General features: G+C 36.2%; 1 protein-coding gene across 6 annotated transcripts in view; it reads right to left on the reverse strand.

The window, feature by feature from the left end:
- Positions 1-3,435: 3,435 nt before the first annotated feature.
- The window catches only part of NR2C1 (nuclear receptor subfamily 2 group C member 1), a 53,305-nt gene continuing 44,131 nt past the window's right edge, over positions 3,436-12,609 (reverse strand). For all 6 annotated transcript variants that reach the window (XM_062585396.1, XM_062585413.1, XM_062585366.1 and 3 more), the window contains 4 exons: positions 11,334-11,473; positions 8,968-9,105; positions 4,499-4,604; positions 3,436-3,987 (listed from right to left, as the gene is read on the reverse strand). In XM_062585396.1, the coding sequence (XP_062441380.1) occupies positions 3,813-3,987; positions 4,499-4,604; positions 8,968-9,105; positions 11,334-11,473 (559 nt within the window). In that variant the 3' untranslated portion in view covers positions 3,436-3,812. The remainder of the gene's footprint in view (positions 3,988-4,498; positions 4,605-8,967; positions 9,106-11,333; positions 11,474-12,609) is intronic.

The raw sequence follows: 12,609 nt of genomic DNA on the forward strand, positions 1-12,609 counted from the left end.
AGAAACTGGGGGTATTTTGGCCCTCAGCTTATACTCACATCTTTTTCTTTTCTTGCACTTGACAGCAAGTATAGAGGGTGTAATATCCCGACAAATCAAGGGAGAAGGGTATACAGTTAATGTATATATGGACAACACACAAGTAACTGGAATCTCTATTCTCTAGAGAACTAGAAAGTAGGAATCTAGCTCCCTATTCTCTAGGGAACTAGGCCCATACTCTCTGAAAAAGGTGACTGTGGGAGACTTTTTCGTTCTTTGGTTGAAGATTTCTTGAATTTGTTAAATCAAGTTCACTAGATGAATGAAGCTCCAACTGTCTAGTTTGTAAAGATAAGGAATAGCTATTACTGAACAAAGTCTCAAATGCAGTCGGAGATCTATTAAGATTACTGATGGTGACTTAACTGTATTGTTTTCAAAATGTAATACTTTGTTATCTAGTCCAGAGATTTCCTGATTGATTTCTTACCTGTCAAGATAGCCAGATTCAAGGATGTCTGAAAGTCTCTATCCTGTGTAAATAAAATGACAATACTCTTTATTTTTCCCTCATGACCCAACCTTTGAATCATAGAGTCATAGAATGGTAAGGTTGGAAGAGACCTCTGGAGATCATCTAGTTTAACCCTCAGCATAGCCCATACGGGGACTGAGCCCGCAACCTTGGCATTTGCAGCACCACGGTCTAACCAGCTGAGCTAAACCTGCCCACAAAAGGGAAGTCTCAGGCCTGGAAATCAAGGATATGAACAGAAGAACATGAATGAGTTAATTCCCTGGGCAAAAATTCCAGATGAAGTCCAAGGGATTTCCAGGAAAAGAACAGAAGTGTGGGAGTGGGAAAAAAGTAGCCATTGGGGTTTGAATCTCCTGCTGTCCTACAAAGATGACAGGCATCAAAAAACCAGCAGGACTATGTTTCAGATACCTGAAATTAAACAGTGTAATGTGAAACACAAGACCAAAGTTCTTATGCTCTTCAGTTAACACAACCTAAGAAAGAGACAACTCTTCTCTTGACCCAGCAATCCATAGTGATGGTAGTACATGCATTACCGAAGAAGGCTAACTTGTCTTCCAAGAGGCTAGGGGACAAAGAGGAAGCAAGAACAGAAGTAGTCCAGAGAAAATAAAGTTCTGTGGCCTTCTTCTCCAGAACACTTCTCTGATAAAGATGGATGAGCTGATAAATTGTTCAATTAGCTCAATTTAGCTCAATTGCTAAAGATTTCCATCTGTAGAAACACTGGTATTTCCTCAACTGTTTCTGTGGCTTGAAGGTACCATGCAAAGGCCAGATCAACTGAACTTTTTGCCCGCTATAAACAAAGAACTGCATATCACATCAGCAATTTAAACGCAGGAGTCAAAAATTTCTGCAAGGACCTGTAAGGTATTTACAGAATCTACTAATTTTAGATGGAAAACAAACATTACCATCTTACTATTATCTAGGCTACATGAATCTGAACACTGGTGTAAAGAGGTCCAATAGCCTGGAAAATTCTTTCAAGAGTATATTAAATGTCTGGGGAACCAACTTCAAACTGTTCAGGAGTAAACTGTTGTCAGCTTCCTTTAAAAGTTTAATCACAGAGGACAGTAAGTGTCCTTTGCCTGTTATATCCTGAAATACAAATGGGGCCAGAAATGGGTTAGGAATATCACAGGACTAGAAAACAGTGCCAGAATTTCTAAGCAGAGCTGAACTGAAGGATGATACACCTCCCATCTGCACCTGGGTATTAGAGATAGCAAGATGGGCAGGCATACTCTTTAACCACTGGGGAGGAAACATGCACAACGTATTGGCAGAAACTATTTCATATTTTCATAAAACTTGCTTATGAGATGCATGCCTCCTGCAGCTCACATGGCGCAAGCACTGAAGAAAAGTTGTCCTCATACTGCATGAACTCCAAGGAATGTGAAGGAAGAGCTGAAATCCTGTGAGAGATGGGATGTAGGAAGGGAAGGGCTCAGCTGCCACGGCCAGCTCCAGCACCTGGGGTCGCCATCCAGGAAGTCATCAAATGCCGAGGCACACTGAGAGATGATTCAGTCCTGTCAAGGGTCCTCAGCAGCAAATGCTTTGGTCTGCAGTATTGGGTATGACTGCTCCTAAAGTACAGCCACAGAATATGGAACTTGGGCCGAGGAAGAAAGACTGAGCAGCTCACTTAGTGGGTGGAATTAAGAGAACAGAGAAATTCACTGTCAGAGGCAGTGAATTTTTGGCTGGTTAAGATTCTCAGGTGCTGAGAAAAACAACAGAACACACCCAAACCTCACCTAGTAGTCCCTCAGTGTTGCTTTGGCCTTGGAGTTGCTGTTGTAGAGTGGGCTCAGGCCTCCCTTAGAGTTGATCTTCTGGCTAAACAATTTTGGTGCAACCATGTGTTTCTTGATCAAAGGCTCTTCCCAAAGTTGCCAGAGAAACAGACAACTCAGGATGAACAGACCTGGGCCTCAATCCAACATTTTGACAATCTTAAATGCTAGTGTTACTATCACTTTTACTAGGATACTTCTCTCATTTTAGGCCACAGATATTAAATTTTGTAGGGATTTATAGCTTCCTGTTGCAACAGGAAGCAAAAAGAGCCCACATCAGTGTTATATGATAGTGAGGTACATGCCACAAGACAGAAAAAAGACCTTTAGATAGAGCCATAGAGTATGATCAGGCAAGGTATATGAAGTGTTTAGACCCATTTCTGATAAGGAAAGGAAAAGCAGGGAAGACTGTGAAAGATAGGGAGAAAGAGCAGATTCCACAAATTCAAATTTATGAAATAATCATATGAGACTCACTGGAAAGGAGAACTACATAGTCAAAGGGTAACCATAATAAACCATTCCTCAAATCTTTATGTAAGAATAAAGTGGTGAACAGATGCACAAAATTCCAGAACACCATGCTTTGTTTCTTACAGCGGTGGTTAAAAGGTGTTAGAGGCAGCTAGAATGCCTCTTTGTGCATTGAGTGTGAAGGAGGGAGGGGTAGTGCGAACAAGCTTTAACTTTTGAGACCAAAAAAAATAGGAGGCTGCTCTCTTTGAATGCTTGCAGTACACACTTTTCTATTAGTTTTCCATAGGTCTACCAACACATAGCACTAGAACACAGTATTCCTTTGCATCCACAAAACAATTAATACTGACCGTTTGCAGTTTCATTTCTAATCAACTGCACCAACATACAAAGAGAGAATTTTTAAAAAGTGAACTTTCTCTAACTTCTCTGCACTTGAAATGGTATCCACTGTTTCATTCAGTAGAAGAAATGAATCTCTCTTCAAAACAACAGAAAAACTGAGCTTGATTATAAAGGTCTTATTTCCACAGAGGCTGACCTTTTCAAGATGTCTGATCATGTATATTCCATTTAATCAGTGACAAAGAACTAGCAGCAAAACACTGAAAACACAACTCAGAGAGGAAAGTTAATTTATTTATCTAAAACATCAAACTAAGTTGTGATACCTTAGTTCAGTCAAAGCTTCTTCAGTTTCTTCACAAGTCTGGATTTCATAAACAAATATTCCAAGTTCATCTATCTACAAAAATAGGACGGACAATTCTTGATTCTCTTCAGATACCAAGTTAATTTACAAGTCCTTGAAGATCAGATGAAAAATAGGAAGTGATCTTTAAGACACTCCACCACATTTCCCAAGTGTACGGGAAAGGAGGAATTTTAGCCTTCTTTTGAAAGGTGCTTGGGAAGGCTTATTGCCATCTCTTGGAGACAGGGTATGCATTTACATCACCATGACTGCCATGGTACATAATCCTTGATTTCTACTTTTATGTGGCATGACCAATTATTTGAGAGTTGTAGTCCGCTGTCTCCATTCGCAGAATATATGGGATGATGCTGTCGATCTGAACATTTCCAATTAGTCCTGCAAAGAATAACTCTTCGGTAATAGCAGCACTCATCAGTCTAAGAGCTGGCAATCGGAGAAGAAGTCTAGACAGTCTGAAAAAAAAGTTTGGTAAAAAGTGTTATGCAATTCTGGTCGCACATTTTGATGTGATTCACAATTACGTTATCAGTAAGAGAATATAAAACAGTAAAAAGGGACAACGTCAGTTAAAATTTGATATAAAAACTTCATGAAAAGCATAGATAATTAAACCAATAGATTATATAATTTATGCCAGTCATATCTGTGACAGTACAAACAAAAAAGTGAATGTGCAAGTCAAAGTACATGGATTCTATAGTATGTTTGGACTTAGACAAATGATCAAATATCCCAGGAGGGTGCAAATCAAAATGAAAACATTTACAGTATTTCCTTTTTAAATGCGAAGTATACTCGGGCCTTGATTTTGGAAGGCAACAGTGAGTGAGTACATATATTTTATAAGTTCACTACATGTAATTTCTTAACGAAGTTTACATATTATAAGAAATATTGCACAAATCAAGATCACAGATGCTCTGAAAAGAGAATCAAATGAGATAACCGTGCAAGTTTACACACCTGTAAGTATCATCAGGATATGCTTTTGTTACGTAGTCTTGGAACTCCATGTAGGCCTTTTCCTGAAATTTTTCAATCTGTGCTACATTTTCAAGTCCAGGGTGATCTGAAAGACACTCTACATTGTTATATTTGTTCTATATAAAATGTGCTAAAATCCATACAGATTATCTAATTGTAACCATGCTCAAATTATTATCTAGTAGCTGTTTCCAACAATTTTACTAGGACACCTCTTTAGCTCCTTTTTGACATTGATGTTTTACTTTATTTTTTATGAATACAACCAGACAGTCTAATGAGTTCAAATACATGCAGTGCTTGCAGTATTTACAACAATCTTGATGATACAGTTTTGTTCTTGGTGTTGAAGTAGAACAGCATTATTCCAGTGTATTCATATCTATTGGAATATTGTATGCATAAATAGCATTTGGATCAGAGGTGAAGAATAAAATTAGGATCAATTGAGAAAGCAAAATAAAAGGCTATGAGCCATTTATTGCCTAACAACTCCAAAAGAAACGTTTTTCAGCTGTCTGGTGCAAAGTTTTCCAAGGTGCTAAATAATTTCAGCAATGACTTAAAAACTTGAAATTTAACTCTTGGTAAAAAGAAATGGTATTAATCCAAGTGCCAATTCACATTTGGAAATTACTCTCTCCAACTTCTGAACATTTTACGTGGTCTATCATTTATTATGTATCTGGTTTAATGCAAGTATATTATTGTCATAATATCCTGACAAATCACAATCACTCCTCCTCTCCAAATATTTATCTTGCCTTCACCAAACCCAGGAATTTTTGGTCTAGCTCTACAGCTATGGAAGTGTTCCAAGCAGTTTAGCAGTTACGTGATACATTCGATTCCCCATAACCCACCATTTCACAGATAAGTATCTTCTCTTGTCTAATAATTCAGTCATTCCTTATCTCCAGAAACCTGACAGAAAGCATGACTTCAAATTAATGCAGAGAACAAGAGGTTAGCAAGGTTGTAAAGAAGCAACATATTTTGAAGAGTTTCTACATACATGCAATGTATGTTGCTTCACGACATTGCTTTTGGAGCAACGTCAGAAACAACTTCCCAAAACAGTAGTTTGAAGAACACTACTGGTTTGCTCATAGCCATTTATGACGATGCAAAGCCTTCTAGGAACTCCTTTGCACTCACCGCTTTGTGTAAGGCTGTCTTATGACTATCAAACAGCTGGCTTGGCACAGCAGATTTTCATTAATCTTCCAGTATCCAGCAACAGAATACAAATCAGCAGGGACCACTAAAGCTGACATTCTTACTTTGGGACTCTGCTGCATGTGCAGCCCAGCCCCATCCCGCAGGGGAGCATTAAAATCCCCAATATTGTAATATTTGGCCTGTGAATCATTGCCAGAACATCTCTTCTGCTCAAGGTACTGGCATATGTTATCATGACTTTGAGAGATACGAAGATTTTTTAATGCACCTTACAGAATCAAAAATATTGGCTATGAGACAGTACATGAGTATTAAAGCAACTACACATACTTAGGTATGTGATCTGAGGCCACGTAAGCTGAAGAAAACTCAGCTCAGTGATGTGGCCTGATAGTCTTTCCTGAGATCTTTTTCCCTCATATCTTTTGTATTGTTAAATGTAATTGGAAGGAGACAAATTAATTTCAGACTAAACAAATAAGTAAATATTGTTTTGCAAATATAAGCTTTCTAGGAAAATGTTTTCTAACAGGACTGATTTCTTCAAATATGCCAATAGATTCTGCCACAAAACCTAGCAGACATGGTGCTAGAAGAACAGGCTTGAGGTATTCTTCCATCATTTCCTTTCTTTTCTGGAGCAGCCTTCAGAGCTCCAGGAATGGTTTGAAAGGACTGTTTTGGGATAACCAACATCTAAAGTAGAAGTCAATCTACTGAAAGCATGATTTACTACAATTAAGCATTCACTCTCTCCTCCTTCCCCCTTAAAGAAAGCCCTAGCTCTTCAAGTAATAGTGAAAGTTCAGACAAATGTGAAGTCTTTAGCAGGAAAGGACTCTAATATTGCAATTAGATCCATCCTAGCTACTGGTTATCAAAAAAAAAAAAAAAAAAAAGTTCCTGTGCTTTAGCACACTGTAAAAGCAAGCACATAAAAACATGCAAGATTCTCCCAGTCATGATGACTGAGATGAAGGATTAGGTTCTATAGCGAAAACACTCAGACTGATTTTCCTTTAGAGATCCAGAATAAGAAGGAAGTCTCTCTAGAATACCTTCTGGGAATTTCTTGTCTTTACTGTAGGGTTCTGGCATTACTTATACTGCTTCTTATTTGCAAGAAGTCCTTTCACCTCAAAAGTCTTCCATTAATGCAATATTAAAAGAGGAAATGGAAGATAGGCAAAGTTTTGCTATGCACTTAGGTGATTTCCATGGATTTCTGCTGATGCTGCCACTTTCACTGGGAGATGTGGATCCTCTTTGGAGAAAGAGAAATTACCATATATGAAAAGACTCATGTAAATATGAGGGAAATTGCAAAGCAAGAACTCCACAATTCTTATATACATATATTGTTTACATATATGTGTGTGTATGCACGTATGTAAGAAAATCTGCTTGAAATTTACATTTTGGAAGCGTCCCAGATCCAGAAGTTTTTCCTGCCTCAACTTATCTCTCTCTGAAAGAATGAGCTGCCACAGACTAGAAGAAAGTTCTTCTGAAATCTAATAAATCTAATAAAACTGACAAGAACCAAGTACCCACTTTATGCCAGATTTATGCTGAATTCTCCTGCCAGAGCCCTTTCTCTCATGGGATAGATTTTTAGAAAAACTGGTACTTTAAGAAATACTTGTTCTCTTTGAAGAACTTTTATTTAGTATTTTAGTAATCTCCATCAATTTGATGTTGCACTATGGCCAGCATGACTGCTATACCATGGAGTAGATGGAGTGCCTCTGAAGTCAAGCCATACTTTGTAACCCTTCCCTATGCACCTAGAGAAAATTTTAGTTAAAAGAATGAGCCATTACAAACCCTATGGTTTTTGAAGAAATTGTCATTTTCCAGTCTTCATAACCTATACCGATTAACGTTACATACAACAGCAGTCTTCACTGTCAATGAAAAAAACATTCAAATATCCTTATTTGGTATTCTAATTTGAAGAACCTACACTACAGACAGAAGGTAGTCACTAAGATTAAGACAGCATTTTAAAATTCACTCTGATCTTTTCTTTGGGACATCAGTGTCTAAAGAAAGTAGAGTAATGAGGAATAAGCTGTTCATGCTTTTAAAAATTTCTAATGCAAAATGGAGTGACTGAAGATTTACTTTCTAAATGTGAAAGTGAAAAATTCCTGGAGATACAAAAGTATTTTAAGTTTATATAGCTTCCTTTTATCCAAAGGTGTTTTCTTGTTCTTATTTTAAATCTAAGCTCTGAATTATGACTCTAAGACCTGGAATATATTGGAGATTTTTTAAAATTAATTTTACAGTTTTCTACAGTCTGCCCAGGCATATGTGTTATGTAATCTAACTGATCAATTATTAACTATTTTAACTAGAGGACCCTTCCTTCTCCATATTGTGGACTTCTCTCTCAGAAGGAGAAAATAATTACTTTATTGTCTAAAGTGTGCCCATAATCCTTGTTTACAGTATATTATTTAAATACTAGTCAAAAAACAGAAATAGCAATGTAAAGGAATTTTTGTAGCGTCAATCACCATATTCAGAAAGGTTTTATACACTTATTTTCATAATATCCAGGTAAAATGAGGTGATATATTACTATAATTTTACATGTGGGGAAGCAAGACTCGGAGAGATTGTGTTTCATACATTAAAAACTCAAATTCACCTCTGTGTGTGTGGGGGGGGGATATCAAAGGCAGAGGCAAGGTTAAAACTTAAAAGTTCCAAAGCAGCTTTCATCATCAAGCTCTCTCCATTAAAAGATTAACCTTCCTCTTTCTACAATCCTCTGCTTCATTCATTATACACCTTCCAGGATTCCTCAACAAGTGAAGCAGGGATCCTACAGTAATTGTAGCTGCATATAATGAAATGGGTAGAAGTTATATGGCAAAAAATAGCATACAGATAAATAATTCATGACTATCATCATACTGTTTTTGTACAGTGCTTAGCAGAGCTAGAATCTGATTCTGAAAAAACAAAGATTTTAGGTATTACAAGTGAGCTAATCTCAGTTCCCACTCAGCCTACTTATCTGATGTTACCGCCTCAATTTCAAAAAATTTGTTTTCAACTCTTCACCTTTTTGTCACCCCTTAAAAAATATTTAAAAAAATGTATTTAAAAATATGTCTTTGTGGAAAACATAGCAAATTTTCAGTAGAGAGTTTTAAACAGACTTTAAATACACCACTGAAGACTTTGTAGTCATAGTAAAAGTATAAAGTTCTTAAAATTCTTAAAGTTTTCCATTAAGAATAATTACATACCGGGACTGAAGAGGACGATTGCTTTCAAATAAGCATATTCATATCCATCCAGGCAAAGCTTAACCATACTGTTACAGAACTCTTGCAGTTTGAAGATATGCTCCATTACTAGTTTTCCTCTGTCTGTTGGCAGCTTATCTAACTCAACACACACAAAATATAGAAATCCCGAAGTCAATACATATGCAAAAATGTAGTCATGCTGGATTTTTTTAAAAAAATAAATGCGTTCATCAGTTGTATCAGATTCAAACAGCAAGAAGTCTAAGCCATGTTTAGACTCGTATAGTAGGACTGAATAATCTAGAAACTAATTGTGATTAGGAGTATCACCATTTTTTTTTAAAAAAAAACATTGCTGCTGCAGATCTGTGCGCTACATCAATGAGGAAGATCGGTGTACAGTTTCATGGGTTACTTTAGTCAAAGATTACGTTATTGCTGAAAAAGATGATGTCCCAAATGAGTTCTTTAGTTCCTTCATTATAAAAGAGGAAAAAAATATAGTTTAGTTTTTCTACCAGCCTGTTTTTGCATAGCATTGAAGACAGTGAATTTTCATACATTTAACAACTCTAAAAACCAGTTAGCCTGAAAAACTATATTTACCTTATTAAAAATGTGTTAAGCTATGAACAGATGAAGACTACATTATTTTTGACTGATTAGCTTTTAGAGTTGAGAGGCTTGTGGGCATTAACAAGCACACAAAGAATATTAAGTAGAAGACTCCATGTATTTCAGTTTGAATACCCTGCAAAGGAGTATTTCCTTCACTATACAGTAAATTAAAGAGTAGGTCAGCTGGCATCTTTCATTTGAATGAAAAACATGCAAAGGATCTGTATCTGCAGAATATACAATTAGTAAGGAAGGAAGTATGTTTAGTGTAAATCTGCCAAGAAGACTTTTATTTCCCCAATTAGCCACAGTGATGTAACACCAATTAAATAGGTGATTTTGATGAGAGATACATTTAAGAAATCAAGAATGCCTCCAAATGAAATTCCAGAGTTTTGCCCCCCCAGGAGTACAAAGATTTCTTATAGACTGCTTCTTAAAAATATTGTGTGGGAAACCAAAGGTTCAGTTACTTGTGATTAGACTAAAACATGGACATAATCTAACTGGTAATAAGCCCTCTTGATCTCAGAAGCAGACAGCAGAAATCGATACCTATGGATAGACAATGTTGAATATGTAGCCATGTGTTTTTGCTGCATGTTGGGGTAATTCTGATGATCTCTGTGAATTAAGGCATCTGACATTGGCATCTAATGTGAAAAGTACATACTCTTTCCATTTTTCTTCTATGAATGAAGCTCAAGGAACCAGACTTGGGAAGCCTTCACAATTGTAGAAGACATTATCAGTTTTTAAGAACTGGCCCTTAAAAGACAAGTCTTCTGTGTTTTAAATAGGCATGTAAATCTGAACTACAAACAGAATATCTTCAAAAATACGGGAAGAGCACAGCTTACAGGATGTTGCAGCAGAGACAGGATTGGGCAGATAAGTCAGAACAAGTTTTGAACCTCGATCAGATTCTAATAAAAGACTTTAGAAATATTTCCTTTGGCTTTAAAGTCTTTTTAAAGAAGGAGTTGAGACCTGCGGTACTGCCAAAGATAGTATAGAGCATTCCTGTCATCTACAAGCAGTAGAGGCAAATTTCAAAAGACAAACAAACCTCAAAGTCATTTTAAAAACCAAGACCATCACATGCAATGAAAGATACAATATCCATGAAATACAGATAGTAAATATCTATGAAATACAGATAGTAACGAGCAGCTAAACTTGAGCTTAGCTAACTGTAGTCTAAAACTAGTATACAGAAGTGAACAATCCCAGTTATGTAAAGAAAGTACATGAAGAAGGCAGCATTTGGTTGCTTTGTCTCACAGCTATGAACAGCAAGGAAGGGTTAAGTCAGTCTCTACTCTGCACACTTGGTACAAAGGATGCATATTCACAGTTTCATTTATGTTCTTAAAAATAATGTTGTGCTGAAATATTCCTATTTTGAGCGGAGGTACACTAAGCAGAATTCTATCAGCTACTACAAAGACGTGATTTAAAAAAGCAGTAAATATCAACTTATGTTAGGCTAGTAAACATTAGTCTAGAGTAGTTAAATATAGTTCTAGAGGAAGTATTAGCATAGCTTTCAGAAAATTGCTAAGAATTTTCATCTTGTGGACTATATTTTCTATTATTATTTTTTCTCAGTACTACTCACTAAGCTCTACAAAGAATAAATTTACAATAAATTGAAAGATAGTAATCAACTTCAGCACAGTTCAGAACGTAAAAACTATGAAGTTACTTTGCAGATCTGGGAATACAGACAATATGTACCTTACCTTGCTGTAAACTGCCATGAAGGTGATTAACAAATGCAGTTAATATAGTGGCCACATTCATCACTTGTGAACATTGTGCAAGACCAAGGGTAAAAAGTTCATTCCAGCAGGCTTTTACTAAAGATATGCTGTTATCCTGTCTATTAAAAAATACAATAATTTCACTTAATAGGACCAGCCATTTGTATTTATATAGTTTTTCTAATTTAAAGAACACTTAATGAAATATTCACCTCATTCAATCATTGCAACCAGTTCCAAAATAAAGCCCCAAACCAAAAGTATTATTTTTATGCTAGAATTAACATACTTGTTTTAAAGTAACATTTGTATAGAAAACATTTTGTTTGAATGATCTAAAAGGCAATAAATCTCTATCCCAAAAGCAAGTTAAGTTACCAAATGACAACTATCAAGGCATATTCCATCATACTAGTCTTAATGGGATTTACACTAATTTTTATATACCATTTACATGGAAGAATGAAAAAGTTTACATTCTTCCTGCATTGTTGAGTGTAGAATAACTACACAAAGGTCTATTTTTTTACTTGAAATACGGCAGGGGAACTTTTTTCTTGGTGGACTTTTTAATTAAAAATAAGAATGTACATGTGAAATGGAATACATGAGATCAAGTTCCTAAACTTCTAGACTGCTATCTTCTGTAGCCCTTCCATGTTTGGTATCAGGTTTGAAATTGGGACCTCAAGGAACAAACAGAGGTTGTGAGGATTGGTTTGTTGTATGAATTAGTCCTTAAATTAAGCTTCATGTGTAGTGAATTTTCTTTCACCAGCTGAAGCCTAAAATTAGGTATGTCAATCCATATAGTAACCTAATGTTCAGTAATGCCGAGCATCTCTAACTCATGGAGCTCAACAGGAGCTCAGTACCTGAAAAAAACTATCAGTGAGAAGTCCAATTCAGGTTCCAAGTTCCACAGTTTTAGCCAGTAAATATAAAAAAACGAAAGTTATAAGAAGCAAAGACCTATTGAAGATCAAAAGCATATTAAAGCTAGGATTTCAACTACAAAAATATGATAGAATGGATTTTTGCAAGAATGTTAGTGCAATCTTAAGTGATTTATTGTAATATTATTTATATGCCAAATGACTGATTAGAGTTTCCTACAGTGGACACAGAGAGCTCATCTAGGTCAGTATTTTTAGTGTGATACAATTCTTGTTATGCTGTGATACTACATGTGCATCTCCTATGCATATTTGTTGTGCCCCCTTTCACCTCTTGTCAAAGAGACTGTGCTGAGGTA

The sequence above is a fragment of the Rhea pennata genome, chromosome 1 (assembly GCF_028389875.1).
Source record: "Rhea pennata isolate bPtePen1 chromosome 1, bPtePen1.pri, whole genome shotgun sequence".
Lineage (NCBI taxonomy): Eukaryota > Metazoa > Chordata > Aves > Rheiformes > Rheidae > Rhea > Rhea pennata.